Source organism: Chiroxiphia lanceolata, chromosome 6 (assembly GCF_009829145.1).
Source record: "Chiroxiphia lanceolata isolate bChiLan1 chromosome 6, bChiLan1.pri, whole genome shotgun sequence".
NCBI classification, from domain to species: Eukaryota; Metazoa; Chordata; class Aves; order Passeriformes; family Pipridae; genus Chiroxiphia; species Chiroxiphia lanceolata.
This window is the reverse complement of record NC_045642.1, coordinates 9,207,121-9,225,998: the sequence shown is the minus strand read 5'-3', so window position 1 is coordinate 9,225,998 and position 18,878 is coordinate 9,207,121. Positions and strand designations below refer to the sequence as shown.

The following is an 18,878-nucleotide window of genomic DNA, read 5'->3' as shown; positions in this document are numbered from 1 at the left end:
CAATTTGGCGTTGCTTTATGTGCAGTGTGTCTGTTGGTACGAGCTCTCTGAGATTCTGGTTTGATAGAGATTTCTGGGAAAAAAGAATGGCAGAGGAGGGTGAGAAGAAAGGAGAAGGGGGAACATGTAGAACAGGGACTATTTCAGAAACTTCCACTAAGCAGGAAACAGGAATTTAGGATTGTCTCTAGCCTTTTTCAGCATGCAGCTGATGAGTGGAGGAAAATGTTCTTCATACACTGTTGCTGTTCTGGGGCTGGAATGGTGACATTTTTGCTACATGGGTTTCTTTTTTATTCTTTCGTCTTGTTTTAGTTTCTTTTGCTTGGTTGTTTATTTGTATGGGTTTTTTTGTAGAGAAATATCCATACTGAAAAAGCTCCCTTGGAAACTGTGATGGCCGTGCTCCCCGGTTCTGCAAACTTCATGTGGCACATACACACACAAACAACTCTCTGAATTACCATTTTCTTAAACTGCTCCCAAACCCCCAATAAATGTTAGCTGAAGCTTCAGTGATATTACAAGATTCATCCTGTTTCTGGCTATGCCTGTGGAGTTACAGGGCTTTTAGGTAATCACTTGCATAGATCAGTCTTTGCTACTTTTAGAGCCAAGCTTTGAGTGCTTGTACCACTGACTCAGGACCAACAGAGCTGCATCACAAACCACTGCTCTTCAAGGCATTTGACTTTTTTTTACTTCTGACCCTTCCCAAGTTTTATTGAATATTATTCTCACAGTCACGCAGTTGTTCCAAGCAGAATTAGGAATAAGATGTCTTTAACTTTTCTGAAAACACTTGTTAATATTTTATCTCTACCCTATATGATTGTGCATAACTGTATCTGTTTAGCCATGCTGAGTGCTGGCCCCTCATCATTTATATGTAGGACATCTCTGGCAAATCTTCTCCTACAAAGTCATTAGTAAAATCATTAAACTAAGAAAGAAAAAAAAAAACCAAAAAGACAAAAGGAAAAGCCCAGTTTTGAAAATAAACCTATTTAAATATGTGGTTATAAAAATATTTTTTAAAAAGTAAGAAAAACATTGGCTGCCTCTGTTCCCCACTGTACAATGAGCACTATACCTGAAGGCTAATTAATTTCTATTTCATCCCTACTGTGGTGACCCTTCGAAATCTGAAGGATTAAAGATCTATGAACTTTTCATCATCTTTTATCTGTGAAATGGTTCATTACACATGCACTTTTATTTTTTCTGCAAATTTAACTAAGAACAGTCAGAAAAATCATGCCACAAAAGGTGACCTTGTGACTTTGGAGAAGATGAATATCCACTGATCTGCCTCTCGAAGGCAATTATGCTTTCTGCATTTTTGAGTTCTTCTGGGTTTGTCTGTTGGTTTGGTGTTTTGTTTTGATTTGGGTTTTTTTTTTTAATAAGTTTATTAAGTGAGGGGAATCTTACCTCTTGCTTTTACTGCCTTAAGTTATCTAGTCATGAAATAATTGATGCTCCTAAGCTTTTGCCATGCTTTAACATGGGCAAGATGCATGAGTTTTCAAATCTCTCTCTTCTAAAGAGACTTGAATTTGCAAATCAATTTATTTGGTACATCTCCACATCAATAACTGGTTGTTCACCTGATGCAAAAACCTACATGTTTACACAAGTGGAACAACAGGTTAATACCAGATATGTTTTCCGTATTACAAAAAAAAAAAAAAAAAAGAAAAAAAATCAATTTGTGTTTCTCTTTTATTGCCACAGTCCTAAAAAACAGATATGGTACTTAACATTGATGGTTTGGATTTGAATTCAAAAATTTTGTTAACCCTTGTAAATATTTTAAACGCTTTCCTGAGCTCTTGCTCAACGCCATCTCTTCTCTAAACCCTGCAACTTGCCAGAACAGAGATTTCAGAAATACTAAAAGCAGAAATACTAAAGCATCTTGACAAGCTAAACAGTTTTTAGAACTGGAGTAGGTGGACTTAGCTGACTTCCTGCCAGCTCCAGTGTCTGCACACTGTCGAAGGAGATAAGCAGCGCTGCACCGAGTGGATTAAGGCTGGTGCCAGGAATCTGCAGATTCTGGACCTGGTCTCATTTCTGCTATTAGCAGTGTTGTGTCTTGAGCAAGTCACATCCCTTTTGTCCGAGTCTGTTCTGCTGTCTGTGAATTAGGGACAGTATTTACCTACTTCTTTCAAAGAAGGAGGTTTATTTTCCTCGGGTTTTGAGGGCTTAAGCCCTATGACCTGCACTATGCACCTGCATTTGGCAGACAATGAATTGCTCACAGCCTGGTTCTGACCAATGCAACTGGTCAACTGATTGAAAAATATCAATGTCTTTTTGTCTCTCTTCTACACATACTGTTACTGGCATTAACATCCCTGGAACGGAGAACTTGAAAATTCCTTGTGGTGATGTTTTGATTCCAGTTGCATCTCAGTTATACAACATAAATGCCTAAAAATACAAATTCTCAAATCTTTCTTTCTTGAGCAAACTTGAGAACAACAGCAGTGAACAATTAGCATTTTTAAAATGCAGAATTTCAAATACTTATAACCATCATACTTTTAACTCTTTCTTTGTCAAAACACGAGCATGCATATCAACATACCTCCTAAACTCATTATTTTTTAAATACGTTTTTGTTTCCTGCTTCTGTGTAAAACTAATTCATCATTATCTGACACACTGCTGTATTCTTGACCGCTACTCAGACCCTAAAAGAGCTTGAAGATTCTTTCAAAGAGATGCAATCAATTTCTTGGCTTTAAAACTTGTAGCATATGCTGGCTCTTTCTGGATGTCAGAGTGAGCAACTTGATATACAGCTCATGTTTCTTCACAGCTTTGAACTACCCATAACTATCTTTTGGGTTTCAGTGAACCGTACACATACCTGAAAGTCTGCAGCATATTACTTCTCAAATTCTATATGTATTACCCAGGGCCTTCTTTCTGTAATCTCTTCTCAGTTTCAGAAATATTTCCTTCTCTATTTTCACTCTCCTTTCGTATCCTGATCTGTTGTTTTGTAACTTTGGGGGCTGGATGCTACACTCTTCAATGCTTAGCTAGAAACAAGTGAAGTATTTCAAGATAGTCATATTCAAAACAGAGTAACCCTTTGAATCCTTCCTAGTCTTCCAGTTGTTTGCAGGCAAAGAATAAACCATGGCTTGAATGTGAGCAACTGCCTTCTACCTTTATCAGACTTTCAATTTACTTCACACCTTCACAGACCCCAAAGAGCCTCAAAGGAGTCACAGAGAAGGATAAATTGTAGCTGTCAATCAGGCAGCTACATTTTAGAGAATATTAGTACATAATCACTGCAAATCTTGTTGTAAATATCCTTTCAGGAAAGAATGTTACAGAAATATTCACAAACTCAAGGTAAGATGAGAGAAAGGTGCCAATGGGGTGTTATGAATAAGGGGTGGGTTTTTAAGTGTATATATAAAGTTAGACATTCATAGAAAGAGCAGTTTTCACTGTACCATGCCTAGATATTAAACATAACTATATCTGACAACTAAAAAATAGCATCAGTGGCAGAAGCTATATGTACTATAACAAAGCCAGAAAATTGCCTCCTAAAATGACCAGGCATTTTAGAAAATGCTGGCCCGGTTAAGAGTAGAAATTTATATTGTTCTTTCTTACTCTGATTACCCCCCTGCTCTAAGTTGAGGCCACTTTTAAATACCCCCCTCTAGAAGGATCACCTGCTTAGTAAGTGCCAAAGGCTGAGTAGTTTGAGAATTGAAACATCCAGCATGAACCAGAGCTAGATTTCTAGCTCACAGAAATCCTCTCTGTGCCCTGTAGCTGCCTGATGATGTTTAACAAGCAATTCTTCAAAAAGGATTTTCCTTTCTGGATGCACAGCAAGTTAGGCAAGTGGATCTTGGCATCTTCTAAAAGAGAAGGTTCTCCTTTATCTGAAAGAGACTATCTGACACCTTCCTGTTTCATATCTGACACCTTCTTCTTTCATAGTTTTTCATTTTATTTTGTGACAAAGCCTTTTTTTTTTTTTTTTGCCTGATCCCATCTGAGTTTGAAGATGGCAACCAAGGAAATATTAACCATTTTTTTCCTCTTTAAACATGCCATTGGTCCATGAAAATTACAAATGCAAACAAAAAACCCCACTCCAAACCCTGATTATGTTTTAGATGCTCTTAAACAAAACATGACAACAAGAGAAACACAGGCTAAAAATAAAAAGCATCTTTTTTTTTTCTTGACAAGCCAGAAACCAGTGTAATCTGACTGGCAGATATTCAAAAAATCTTATCTAGTTCACATCATGTTCATCTACAGTTGATCCACTTAATTATTTCTTCCATTATACAGTCCATTGATGCCTTTTTTTTCTACTTGGAGAAAGTGTCAGTGTTGCAGGAGAGAGATTTTATGTTCAGAGGACCTGGGATTAGAAGAACAATCATTTTGATATTGGAGGTTCATGTTTGGCAGCAGATTGCTTTTAAGCATGTAAAAAAATTTTATGCTGACATGAGTCTGTGTTATGAAATAATTTCTCTTTAACTCTGGGATGGTAACAGATGTTATTGTCTAAGGAATGAAAACTGCTGGTTTGGGATTAAAAAAAATCTTTCAGTGTTATTAGAAAACAGAAGAAAGCACATGGCATAATAGGTCAGTTTAATGGCATTGTTTGCAGTAAATCTGACATTTCAGGCATAATCTGCGGTGCTCACTTGAAGTAGGACATTTTTTGCTGGGCAGAGAAGGATTTGATACATTCTTTTATATTACTGTGTCAAATTGGATTAGAACATAATAAAATGAAGAATGTAAAATAAAGGCCTTTGGGCTCACTGGTTATGCAGTGCAATAAGATGCACGAGGAATTAAAATGAATGTACTCTTTAGAATTATGTCAAACTTGTCATGTGTAGTTTGTGTGGAGCTTCCCTTTGTCTCATCTTTCCTTGGTTTGTCCCTCCTGTGTGCACTCTTTGTTAATCTACATTAAATGAATTTCCTTCAGTAATTTTCCCCAGAATTTGCCTGTTCTCCAGTATTATTATTTGAAACAACAAGGCATTCAAATATAAAATCATTGAAAACCTGCGACTCTTGATACAGTTTTGGTTTGCAACCATAAACCTCCCCATGGGGCTCAAAACTTTGCCAAAAATTTATTTCCTGGCTTGGAGTGCAGCCACAGGAGTACCCACTGCAGCAGCTTCATGAGTAGCTCACAGGATTCAGCTTCTGCTGTCACTCAGAGAGATATCTGAGCTACACAGACAAGAAAATGGGCTGAAACTTGGTTTCTTAAATGATGCGTGGAGAGTTTCTCATAACTTTACGGAGCGAGTTCTAACCTTTGAAATTTTGGAAATGTTAATTGGTAAGCTGAGTACTCCACACTTTCATTTATCTGATACTTTTATCTCAGAACTCACATTACTCGAAATTGGATGTGTCTCCTATGTACTGTGAGTCACTTGCTTTGAAAAGGTCTCTGCTAGCTGGAAACCCAGTGACAAGTCTAGATGGCAGGTCGTGTGTTCTGTTTGGATAAACAGGGTTACGCTTCTCACAGGAATTAGTATCAGTAGGAATTAATAAATGACTCATGTTTCAGGCCTGAATTTAATTTCAGAGATTACAGAAAATCTGAATACAAATGACACGCTGCATCGCTTTTGAAATTTGGAAGGAGAAGTGATTCTAAAGAAAATACCAGAGCAAACCTTCTGCCTAAGTCAAAGCAGGGAAAAAGGACTTGTACATATCAGAGTAACTCCAGTGTGCCTGTGTATTCAGCTTTCAGTTGACAGTAAAAAATGAAGTTGGTCTTGAGACACTTAATGCTGCATGAAGACAGTCTTTCACTTGGAATGACTGTCAACTGCTCTGTCACATTCTTACTCTTCCCTTGTGGTTGAAAGGCAATAACTTCTCACACAAAAGCCAGGTTCCTCCTCTCTGACACCAAGGCCCTGCCTGTATCCTGACTGAGGAGCTGCTTGTGCTGCTGCTGCACTTCCATCCTTGTGTGGGACAGGACTGTGCAGTGAGTACACGTTCCACACACTGACCAAGAAGGCTGAGAAATCACCTTAAAACAAGGGAAATATCCATTTTCAAAAAGAAATTCCAAACAAAAAAAAATGGATTTAAGCAATTTGGTCTGTAACACAGGCTTGGTACCAGACCACAGAGGTATATGATGAGCAGTTGAATTCAGGAAAGTTATTTGCCTCAGAACATCCTTTACTTTTTAATGGCTTCTTATTCTCAGCTAAGCAAATTCTTAAATGCTTTCTTGAACTGAGGTCTAACAAAGTTACACTTTGATCTTACTGTTAATGATGTTTGGTTCATTTGACTCTAAAATGTGCACTCCATTTGAGTGTGGTTTGACATAGCAAATGAAATATTTACTGACACTTGGCACTGGTACCTTCACCTCTGTGGATTTCTGTAATGTATCATTCTCACTGAAGGTCTGTTCTCTAGAGGATGTACAGGATTCATTTCCAGTGGCATTAGAAGGAGGTTGGCTTCTACTCTGAGAAGATTTCCTTTTCAAAAGCAATTTCTGTGGTTTTGTACCTAAGCACTGTTTGTACTCCTGCTCAGAATTTGATACCAGAGACTTTGGGATAACAGAAAAAGAGACTTACTTTACAAGTTTCCCATTTCCCTAAGAACAAAAGGATGCCAAACAAAGAGTTAAACCAATTCAGGATATTTCACTGCTTTCATGGAACAGTATTGTCTGAACTCTCTTCGACTGGATTATAGCGAGGGGGGTTGTCTGAATTTATGAGAATATAGTCTTTTGAAGGACTGAAAATCACTACATAAAGAATGTTGAATCTGCAGTTCTGGCTGATTAGTATGGTGTAATTTACATGAAAAATCATGCAGAACAACACAGAAAAATAGGCAAAGTAACAGGAGTAGTATTTCCTTGAATAAATTTTAGATTAAGTAAGATTAAGAGAAGAACATTCTTCAGCATTACTACCCTATCATCAGCACAATGACTAAACCCACTATATCCTACATAAAACATGCTTTAATATATCCAAAGAACAAGAAATTAGGACTGAAAATGTACTGTCATTTTCCTTGGATTAAGGTCAAAGCCTGAGAAAGAGAGAGAATATTTTCCTTCATAAATTTAACAGACAATGTCAGTTATAATCACGTCAAGGAAATGAAATCAGAAACAAAAAAAATTCAAAAAGAAAAACTGTAATACTTACATTGGTGACATATTCAATATCCTTCCAAATATTACATTCCCTGGGAAAATCTGCCAAATCTAAAAAATTATCCACTACCACTTGGCCAATCAAGTCATGCCTGGAGAATCTGTCAAAGTCATACACAGAGAAATGGAGTTTCCTTGTGTTCAGATCATTGTACGGGACAGTAAATAAAAAAACTTCATCAAATACTGGATTTAGGGTCTTTCTGTGCACTTTAGTCTGGTGTTTTGTCTTCCTGTCAGGAAGCAGATATATCTTCACGTACGGATCTGAAGTTCCAGAGAAGTCCTTTGCTGGCAGGTTGATGGCCTTGTGAATCTTCACTATCAGCTGCTCTAAATCACAATCATATTTGAGAATGAAGTTCAGTTTTCCACACGCCTTGCTGTTACTCCTCCGGCCGTCGTCCGTGTCCACTGATCTTTGCTTGTACAGCTCCGGCTTAATGCGGCCGATCCCCATCAGCTGCTCTTGTTTCTGAACCTGCTGGATGTTGAAGTCCGGGTTGGAGAGGTTGAGCTGTCTTCGGATCGAATTGTGCCTTAAGTGAAAATGAAAGAGTTCAAACAGACTGTGTTGAGGACGATAAGAGTCCCTGCACACACACACGGAAGATCCTGCTCTCATTTGACATGTTTTTGTAACGTACAGCGGGGTCAGACCTTTAATCCCTGAAGGGATAAAGTGTGAGACCCAACAGTTCTCACAGAGCTGACCCTCAGTGCTAATGTGACTTCATTTCTGTTTCCATGTCTGAAACCCAACCTGCCTGAAGGAGGTGACAAATGGAAATTCATGGCCATTGCAAATCCAAAGGATCTATATCTTATTGGCAAGTATGGTGTGGCATAAGAACTGTAGCTATTTTTATCACTAGCCATTTTTGACTGAATCCTGTAAATTAATGCCTACAAAATGAGTTGCATTATGCAAACGGCAGCAGGGTCAGATGAGCTTGCTGATTTCTGGTTCAGAGGATACTTCCTGACATCTCTGCATTTTAATTACTTGTTGATTTCTACAATTAACAAGTGAGCTGTTCTGGCCTGAAATGGTTTGTTGACCACCCCAACAATTGTTTGGTTTTTTTCCTCTCATACCTGATGCAATGAGCTCTGTGGCTCTTTGGCTGAAAAGCTCCTTTAGTTTCATTACTCAAGGATGAAAAGTTGCTTTTATTTTCAGTCCAGTGAAATTTATTACCTGGAGTCCCTCACTTATTGTGACTGAAATTTCTCCCTGGTGAATGGTAACAGAAATCAAATTTGCAAATCCTGTTGGGGTGAGGGGATGTGAAAGTTGGATTATGTAAAATCCTAATCTTATCTGAGAGGGGTTCCATTTTATTATCCTATTCATATTGAGCAGTCACTCAGTTATTGGTGTACCATGAGCTGTGGTTGAACACAGAAAGAGCACATGGAAAATGCTAGCAGAGGATTAGTCCAAAGCTATTTATATTGAATCTAATCAGCAATAGCTCCTCAGCTACCATTGTTCATTCATTCCTTGTAAATACCTGTTTACGCATGCTTAAAACAGGAACAGCCTCTTCCGTACTATCCTAATTTTTTTTCTCTTGTTGCATAATAAATACATAATCTTACAGCTATACATTAGTTGTTTCCAGGATAAAATATCATCACGTAACCAAAAAATAAGTATTTTTTTCAACCCTTAAGCTCCTCATTGCAGTGGCAGATGCAGAATATCCTGTGGATGAATAAAAAGGAGGGCACTTCAGAGACATCTTAGCAGGGACTGTAGCAGGGGCAGCTGCCTGGTCTCTGTGGCCACAGAGAAAAACCACAGCTGGCTCCCCAGTTATGGCAGAAAGCAGCAGAGACAAGGGTGATGTCTCTGCTGAAGGATGCAGGGTAAGGAAGGCAGGCCCCTCCTGCTCAGTGAAAGAGTCTTTTGGAGAAGATCTGGACAAAAGTGAGGGGCAGTGAAAGAGAGGGGTTTGCTGCTCTGTGCCAGCAAACGGCATCAAGCAGGGGTGGGACCCAGACAAGGATCCCTTGGGAGCAGAGAGCCAGTGTGACACCTGCTGGAGAGGGCCAGCCTGGGAACATGGCCAGAAGAAAGATCTGCACAGGAGAGAAGACCTTGTCTTTGCACTCAGGATGCTGAGGCAAGTTCTTTTACAGATTGAGATTAGCATTTGTAATTCCCTGGGAATGTCTCAAATTCTTTCTGAGACGTGTTCTGGACAACTGGCAGTTACTGAACTGGCTGTTGTCATCTCGCCCATGTTTCAGGTGTGCCTGCAGGCAAGAGTCTTCGTTAAATTTGCTCTCCCAGATGGCCAGAAGGGAGGCTAGCAAAGAGCCACTGGGCTAGTGCTGTACCTTCTCCAGCTGAGGTGCATCTGCTTTGACTCAGATATTTACTGGCTCTTCACATGCTGATCCTTTTTCTTACCGTATGAAACATAATCCTTTTATCACCTGCCCCTGCACATACTCTCACCCTCTCCCTTTTCTCTTGCCTTGTGTACTGGTTCTGCAGTTCCCCTGGAGATTTCACTGACTCTTATTCAGTTCCATTTCCCTCCACAGTCATGACTGTGGCTAAAATCTATGATTTTTAATCCTATTTCTAACTCTTGCAAGTGTTTCATTAGCTTGCCCTACTTTTCTTCTTTGGTTGTTTTAAAAATCTTTGAGGAGATATCACTGAGTGCTCAGCATCAGTGCTAAGTGCAAATGAATATGCTTTACAAGCTAAATCTAGGCTGTTCTGGTGCTTTTAAGAGACACATAGCACTCTGTGTTATCCATCTTCTGAGGGAGAAGCACAAATGAGACAGTAGTTTATAGAAGAGTGGGACAGGATTGTGATCCTGTCCTTTCAACCTACGAGGTTTGTGCACCTCAAAGAATAAGGTTTGTGTGATTCTTTTCTTTAAAAGAATGTGGCGAGTAGATGATACATTTTTTTAAGATCACTGTACTGAATAATCAAGCTGTCCTTTTTGGACTGTATCTGTATTCATTAATATCAGAGAGAAATTGGAGTTACTGACCGAGCAGAAGAGGTTGGTTCAGTGATCTGCCGATGCATTCGTGCATTGTGGACGCAGTTCTCCTTCGCTCCCGCCTGGGTGTCTAACGGAATATCAGGGGAGGTGTGGCTGATCTTCATGGAGGACTCTGGATAGGCTGTAGGCTGACCCAGATAATCCTCACTGTAGTCACGGTCATTGGTCTCTGTGTCTGTGTAGTTCAGCGATTCCTGCTTGTTGTCTTTGTTCCCGAATGGCAGACCACGCTCTCGCCAAGGGATCCAACACAGCTTCCAGGATACGAACAGAGAGACACCAAACAGAGCAAGACCACAGGCTGTGACAACTAAGGAGAGCAAGCTTATTGAGATATCTGCAAACAAGAAAAACAGAGCCATGTCACTTCTCTGTGCCCTCTGGAGCTCTGCATCTCCGAAGCATCAACACGGGAAGTAAAAGATCTCTGGACTGCAGATCCACAAAAATTAAATTCTGGGCCCTGCAACAGTCATAACATGCAAACATAATAAAAGTTCTACCTACCACGCCCTTCCCCCAAGGAAATTTGTTTGGAATTCAGTTTAAGGCCTACCTTGATAGAACTTGGCTTATATTTTCCCTCCAAAAGCTGGGTGGTTTGAAAGGTCATTCTAAATATATAAAAGGGTTATTCACTTGCTCACTCAACTTTCTACTGATGAAAGAGCTGTGCCCGCAGTATACTTTGCCTTTTTTTTGCCTTTTATGTAGTGTAGTTTTTTCCTCCACCTGCTTTACCAGATCTTACTACATTCTCTTCTAGAGACTGTATTATAGTTGAACACCAAGAAAATATGTCCAAAAGCACATACAAGACCTGAATTTTTTTAGATATTCAACTCGTGTATCTTGGTTTATTATTTTAATTCCTTTCCTTTCCCATCTTTGCAAATTATTTTGACTATGCCTTGCTATTCAAAATTTAATTAGGATACCAATATCTCCTAGAAACTGAGATTTTTCTGGTTTGTTTGCTTTTTTTTTTAACTCCAAAGGCTCTTTTTTCCTGTTTCCAAACTTCTGGTATAAAAAGGAATGTGGACATGAGTTTTCATGAGTTTTTCCTCACATTTCCAGCATTATCCTACTCCATCAACACAACTAAGTTAGAACTGGGACAGGTTTTTGCTCTGTTTTGCTTTGTTTTAAGTTGCACATTGGGAAAATGACTCAGTGGAACAGCTGTTTTTATGGTTACAGTGTTTTTGAAACGAGTCTCTCTGTGGATTACACAATACATCATGCCTTAAACACAATTAGTGAGAATTCTATTTTACTGCCTTAAATTATAAGCACAAGCTGATCAAAGCCATTTTTCACACTGTGTGTAGGTTCAGAATGTCAGGCTGCATCTCTCTAAGCCAACAGCTAGGCTAAATTTTCAAAAGATGGCACGAGGTTGAAATGTACTGCTTCTACCAAGGCAATTATTTAAGAATGACAATTCAGACGAAACAGCCCCAGTCCATTTGAAGGGGGGAAAAAAAGAATTTTTTTTTTTTTTTTCAAAAAGTGGAAAAGTCAATACCTTCTGTCCCTGCTGTGAGTCTCATTCTCACTAGCCAGACAGATTAAATTTCCTCAGAGGGGGGAGTGACACTACAATCCATTTCACAGGGGAGCTGTCCAGTTTATTTTGCGTGCTGAAAACCTATTTCAAACAATTTTAGACAGCACGGCCCTTTCTGTCCTTCTCCAAGTCATATGAAGACAAAGCTCATTAAGAGTGGGGACAGCACAGCAGCTGTTTGGAATTACAGCAAAGAGTTTCAGAGCTGAAATTAATTAAAGAAATTCCTCCCATGCATAAAAGGCAATTCGGGAGAAAGTTGAATGGTCTTTCTTGATAATTTTTGAATATTTATTGGTAAACAAGTCTGGCAGTGGAGGCAGAGCACAACCTCTCTGTTTGATTAAAAAGCTGAGGATCTAGGGTGCAGTAGTGAAAGAAGACCTTCAGAATAAAGCAATTTGTCTTGGATTCCCTGGAGAAGAAGGAAGAAACACATCAGAGGTCTGCAAAAAGGCCTCTTTTTTCAAAGAACTGATTCAAGTAAATGATCCAGCATTGAAAGAAATGAGAAATTGGGAGTTGTCAGAACCAGCCAGAGGATTACAAAGTGAGAACTGGAGACTGCCCAATGCCAAGGATGTGTGAATGTGAGGAACAACTTGAAAGGTAGACCAACAGTCCCCTAATCTTGAAGATGACCTTAGCAAAGGACAGTCTTCTAAAGAACCGAAATCATGAGAAAAAAATACATGAGGACAGCATGAACTGCTTTTCATTTGGAGAGTTTGGAGGGCTTTAATAACATACTTCTGCATTTGATAATGTAACACCCTTATCTCACAGCTTACTTCTAGAGAAGTCGGGCAGTAAACAGTTCAGGTAACTTGCCAAGTCACAGCATAAGAGGGGGTTGTTCTTCCATTATCTTGGTTTTACTTCTTCCTGACTCCTATGTGTCAGAAAGAAGTTTTTGGTTCTGTGGGCGAAAAAGGCACCATCATGTATCTGTCTTCTATAGAACACACTAAAGGGCAGTGCTCTAAACTGTTACTTTTCATTGCACAGTAATTTTCATATCCTCCATCCCTGCTTGGCAATTTTCAACAATTGGGCAGATCCAGTGTGAATAGCTGGGGTGAGGGCAGTCCCTAGTGAAGAGATTTTTGGCTGCATCCTGGAGCTGCTTTTCCATTAGCCATATGTACTGTTACATACTGTATTTTCTGTACAATTTTTACTCCATCTTTCCAGATGTCTCAGTTTTTCTAAGCCTGTTTATCTGTATTCTCATGTGGTAGCAGCACTCGTACCTGATGCCAGCGATTTCCTCTGCTTTGTAATACGAGAGAGCAGGGTAAGTCCTTACTTGTTTACCTTTAGAAAAAATGAGATCTGCAGCACAGAAAGCGTTCCTCAAAAAATCCAGCTGCTTCTCAATTCACTCTGTTTTCACAAGAACTAGAGCAATGTGTTTTCCAGAGCAGTACCTGATGTTAAGTCTAAACTGCAACTGCGAACCCGAGTGCAGGCAAGCGCTGCAGGCAAGGCTGAGCAGTTCGCAGGCATTTCAGCAGCCTTGCAGGGTATCAGTTCAGTGTGAACGCTTTACCCTGTTTCTGATGATGCTCCCTATCAGCATCTGGCCACTTCATTGGTGGCTGACTAATACATCTACTCCCTGTACCTGCTCTGCATCGATACAAGCTGTTGATGCTATGCAGGGCAGAATCTCGTAAACACAAGCAAGGCCCCCGTGGCCCAGGGACTTGCACTGATGTCTTTCCTGGCACAACCACGATGCCAGCCAAATGTCTTGAGGTGTTGATGGCTGCAGTAAGAGCTGAGCTCCCAAATTCCAGCATGTCAGAATGCCTGGACAGCGTTGATAACGGAAAATTTGTTCCACAGAAACTACGCCTCCACTTTTTTGTTAAAAACACGTATTTTTAAAATGGGTTAAAGGAACCAATCAATGCAATTGCATGTACTTACAGTCAATTTTTTATAAACACATCCTCTGCAATATGCTTTCACAAACTAGTAAAGGAGGCCTTTTGATAGACAGAAAATAAGAGGACAGATCTTCAGGTTGGCCCCACATTAAACACAGCAGACTACGGAACTGCATTTAATTCTTTGCCTATCGAGACTGTAACTGCATTGTCAGAAGACTCAGAAGGCACTGCCATTATTTCCATGCATTTCCAACCACCAGGTGCTCAGCCATGGTGTGCAGTAAAGACAGGGACACAGAGGTTCTCTGAATATCTTGCTCGTGGTGTGTCTTACAGATATGCTGATGTACTGGTCGGTTTTTGACCAGGTTTTCATGTTTCAATTCTTTTTACTCTACTGACTTTCAACTTATTGATCTCTTATGCTCATCAGCGTAATTTGTTCTGACTTTTTTTTTTTTTTGGTAGCAATTGCAAGGTCAAAAATGATGCAGAAATAGCAAGTGAAGTAGAGTTTTCTACCTCTGGATCACATCATCAGTTGTTATCACCGACTGGAGAAATGAGCATGGCCTTTTTCTCTGTGACAGATTTTATTACAATCAGTGTGATGACAAAAAAGACTCAGTCCTCTTATCAAAAAGACTCTGATTATGGAGTCATTGCTGGATCCATTTTTAATTTTTTAACTTACATTTTAAAGTAGATCTGTTACACAGAAAAGAAGAATCTCACTCTTTATGTCAAGTATAACAGGAATATAAATTCTCTTGTCTTCAGATTATCTTAGTGAACAGAATCACAGAATTGTTGGGGAAAGGACCCTTCAGATCACTGTGTTCAGGCATGTAAAGGCTACCCAGGACAGTGCCCAAATTTCTCCAAAGATGAACACTCCACAGTCTGTGTAGGCATAATCTTGTTTTGGTAAGGGTAAGATATTAAATGGGTAACATTTTTTAGATCACCGTAACCAAAATATCAAAGCTCTAAAATATAACAGCACCTTGTAGATTATCTAGCAAAAAAAAAGAAATAAAATTATGCCTCTATTTTTATAGCACAGGTTTTTAGTACAGATATACTGAACAAAAGCTTTTAGATTGAATTTGAACAAAATCATAGATTGTTCTAAAAGAATTTGAATAGTGTTGAATTTTTACATAGATGTAGCATGATTCCTGTTCAGTATGAGAGGTTGCAAGACCAAAGATAAATGCATAATGATCCAATTCAAACTCTGAGAGTACAAAAGTGCAGGCCTGTGACTTGTTTTTTTCTGGCATAAATGCTTGAGCCTTATCCTCTCAAATTCTGATGTTGAAAAAACTTACCAAAAAATTAGGCAAGCGAAATACTGAAATGATAGAGGTGGTTTTGTCTGTTCATACGTGAAACAAGGAATGAGGTAATTTTTTTTTCCTTCTCGTGTTTATTAAGTTACCATTTGCATTGTTAAGTTTTATACAAAAGTCAAATATCTAAATGAGCCAACAATGAGAGACATCAATAGCTAATGCAGATCAATTTATGTGCCTAGACATGCAGTTGGAGCCAAAAAAGCACAAACTGTTATACATTTTTGGATTCACCTGACTCCAAAAGATTCAAATAAGAACACATATAAAAAAGGAAAAATAAGTGGGAATTTCTCAGCAACCAGGCACAGACAGGATGAAGGAACTGCTGATCAACAATATAATTATTTCAATAATCAAGTTGTTGGTTGTCTGGATGTGACAGGTGTTCTATTAAATGAACTCCTTTCCCAACAAACTGGCTGTAATTTGTTTTAACTTGAGGCTGAAAGAGTTCTACCTGAAATTCTAACTGGAAGAGTTCTTTTAACATGTTCTTATTGAAATAAAACAAGCTTTCTTCTCTATCCTATTTATTCTCCTCTTTTTATTAAAATGACTATTCAGATATACCAGCATTATTTTAATACACACATTGATCTGTTGGGGGAAATTTGGCTAGAAAGAAGTGAAACAAATCTTAGCAATTTAAAATCTTGCATTACAAGCATTTTTTCCTTATTTAGAACCCAACAAATTTCAAAAGGCATTCAATTAAAATAATAAAATTAATTTGTTCTGAATAATCATATTACTAAACTTTAAGATATACTGGGGCAGATCAGTCAATCTTTGTGAATATGATTGTCTGAATTCAGCAGATGTTTCAAGCTGTCACTTCCCAAGGAAAAAATATATTCCTCTTTTGATTACTTTTTTGCTGCTTAAGAGGAGATTTTAAGGAATATGAAGGGGTCAGACACTCAATTTCTTGAAAAACAATGGAAACATCAGTGCCTATTGCTTAAATCCTAGCTGTGCTTTTGAAAATCTAAATTGTCTTTCTCTTTTGTAAATACATCCAGGAGGGATGTATTCATCAGCTCAGTAATTGTACTGTAAAAACCACTGCTGTTGGGGGGTTTTTTGTTGTTTTTTTTTTTTTTACACCTAGCAGTTTAAGACCCTAGCTTTTCCAGAGAAGAAGTGATCTTAGCATTGAGCATCTGAAGCAGTTTTTAACCTAATATTGCAGTGTAGTTTCCTTTGTGCTTCACAGGTTTTCCTTAATTAACATACCTGGTACTCATTCACGATGGAAGGTGTCTCTTTGCCAAGACTCCTCAGGCAAAGGAATAATTCTCAGCTAATGTATTCTTCTCTGAAATACTCTTCATTATTTTTAATACTGTGTTTAGAAACTTTCTGGGCAATTCTTTAAAGTAAGGCAGCTAAAAGCCAAGGGAATTAATCTTAGATTATACTAATTTTATTACACTCCAACTTTTATGTGTCTGACCCTGACATTTATGAATGTGGACCAATGAAAGAGAGATCAGTCAGGGCTTCCCATAGTGATAACATTCTCCATACTCTGAAAATGTATTTGCAACAGGGTCTCGCTGGTATTTGAAGCTGTTATGAGCTTTTAGTGGCTTTTTTCCCTCCCAGGTTGTGTGTTCTACATAGTCTAGGTAGGTTTTAGGGTATGCAAAGCTCTTGTGTTGATTAAGACACTGTTCTGATCTTCTGAGTGACTTGCATGTCTTTTTATTCCTAAATAGTGTTACAAATTCCAGCTCATCACTGTGTGCTTTCTCTTCATTTGCTTGGCTTGGGTTACAAATTTGTTTAATGTTTTCTCAGGGATTGCCTGATATTAACTAAATCTCATAAATTAACGAGATCAATGAAATATAATCCTAGGATTTCACCAAGGTGCTTGTCTAAATGTACACAAATTCCACAGCACAATTTTGACATCGAATCAGAATTCCTAAATGGTCATACAAAACACCCACAACAAAAAGTTGTGCAAAAGCAGTAAGAGATTTGTTTGCACAGAATGTTTTTCCAGCAGCAATTGCTGTGATCCTATTCAAAACTGACATAAGATTGACATAACAGTTTATTGGGAAGATCACAAAATTAAAGCTTTAAGTGAAAAAAAAAAAAGAACTTAAAGCAAATTGTTCATGGATATACACAAACAAGAAAAAAGAACTAAAACATAGCAAAATATTATTTTCTTTTGTTTTGTATCAGATGAAAGTTTCGCTTATTAAGAAGAAAAGTTACGTAGGTTTTTTTAAATTCAGGTAAGGTGGCTTCATACTGGACAGTTTATTAATTACAATAAAAACTGTATGTGAATTTGTTCTGAGAAGAATTTACTTTTGTTTGCACACCTATCTCTAATATATTTAGTCTGCATTAACGCAAATTTCCTTGACAACTTAGCTGAGACCTAATATTCTGCTACAGTCTGTAAGTGACAAAGAAGCTTTTACTAATCAGACAGCTGGCTGAATGAGCAGTGATTTTTAAAGACACAGTTGAGAAGAGTCGTATGTTCAAGGCTTGCATTCTTCTTTCTGACATCTTGCAGTTGTATCTCCTGGCAAAGAATGATGCTGTTCCTCTTGTGAAAACTAAAGCTTCTGTTTCACCATCAACAGGGACACAAAGCAGAGCAGAAAATAAAACGTTTCATGTCTGCATATACACAACTTTAATAGGATTTGTCCAGGTTCCCATGCATCATTCTTGATTCTTTTTTGGTTATTACCACATTCTTTTTCAACACATGCTTCACGCAACTGATAAAATATGCAAAATGACTGTATACTTGCAATTTATCATATTGAGCGAAAAATGCTATAAACTGGGGGAAAATCCAGAGATAACAATATAACAGAAGAGAGAACACCAGTTCTAGAGATACCATGCCAGATTTTCAAGTATCCTATATATGGAGATGGCTTAAATGGCTCCATTTCATCCTGGTAGGAGAACCACTTAGGATGCTACATTTGCAGGAAAGGTAGCTGGAGCAAAGGAACACGAAATCTTCTAAAAGCCTTTTGGCATTTGAGACATGCTTGTATCTTGTTAGCTAAAAGGGAAAGCTGGTGATATGACGTGTGGGAAAGAAATTTTGGGGGTATACACTTACACTGCAAACTCCTCTGACCACCAGTAGCTGTATTTTGTAGGAGTTAAGTTCCTGTGACTATAGCCAAAAGCCACAAGGCATATTTCCACCCACTTTCTTTTGCTACTCCTTATGCATTAAATCATAGAATCAGATGATTTATTCCAAGCAAATAATTAATATGATACACTTAGAGTTTTCTTTTTCCTGCAGAATCATTCAAAAAGTGAAGGGAGTTGCTAATTAATACTTTGCAAGTGTTTATTCTGGGTTTTTTTATGATATGGAAAATAGAGGTCCATACAGTAATTGAGGAATTTAACTTCTCATCTAGTCATAGAAAATGACCAGTCACTTTTGGCAAGTACTGTGTATGCTCCCTCATTAGCAGAATGAAAGGTTTTAATAGCGAAGTGAAGGATGGAGAATGAATAAAGAATAACCTGGCAGAAATTTTCCAGTGGAAATTCTTCGACAAATTGTGTGTATTAAAAATTATGAAACTGTCAAGATTTGTGAATATTTTAATGACTAAGCCATCAGAGCACACATTAATCTTGAATGTTATGGCCTTATGAATAATAACGAAGAGAAATTGCCATTTATTTCTGCAATATATAGCCAGTCCCAGGGAGTCCTCAGGTTATGGAAGGAGAGCAAAC

At 38.3% G+C, this 18,878-nt stretch overlaps 1 protein-coding gene and 1 long non-coding RNA gene across 5 annotated transcripts in view; one reads left to right on the top strand and one right to left on the bottom strand.

The window, feature by feature from the left end:
• Nucleotides 1–18,878, top strand: part of LOC116788153 — a 228,514-nt gene that overhangs the window by 110,594 nt on the left and 99,042 nt on the right. The window lies entirely within an intron of this gene.
• SYT9 (synaptotagmin 9) overlaps nt 1–18,878 on the bottom strand; it is a 67,013-nt gene that overhangs the window by 23,990 nt on the left and 24,145 nt on the right. For all 4 annotated transcript variants that reach the window (XM_032690652.1, XM_032690650.1, XM_032690649.1 and 1 more), the window contains exons 2-3: nt 10,279–10,630; nt 7,245–7,791 (exon numbers count right to left, since the gene is read on the bottom strand). In XM_032690652.1, coding sequence (XP_032546543.1) covers nt 7,245–7,791; nt 10,279–10,630 — 899 coding nt within the window. The remainder of the gene's footprint in view (nt 1–7,244; nt 7,792–10,278; nt 10,631–18,878) is intronic.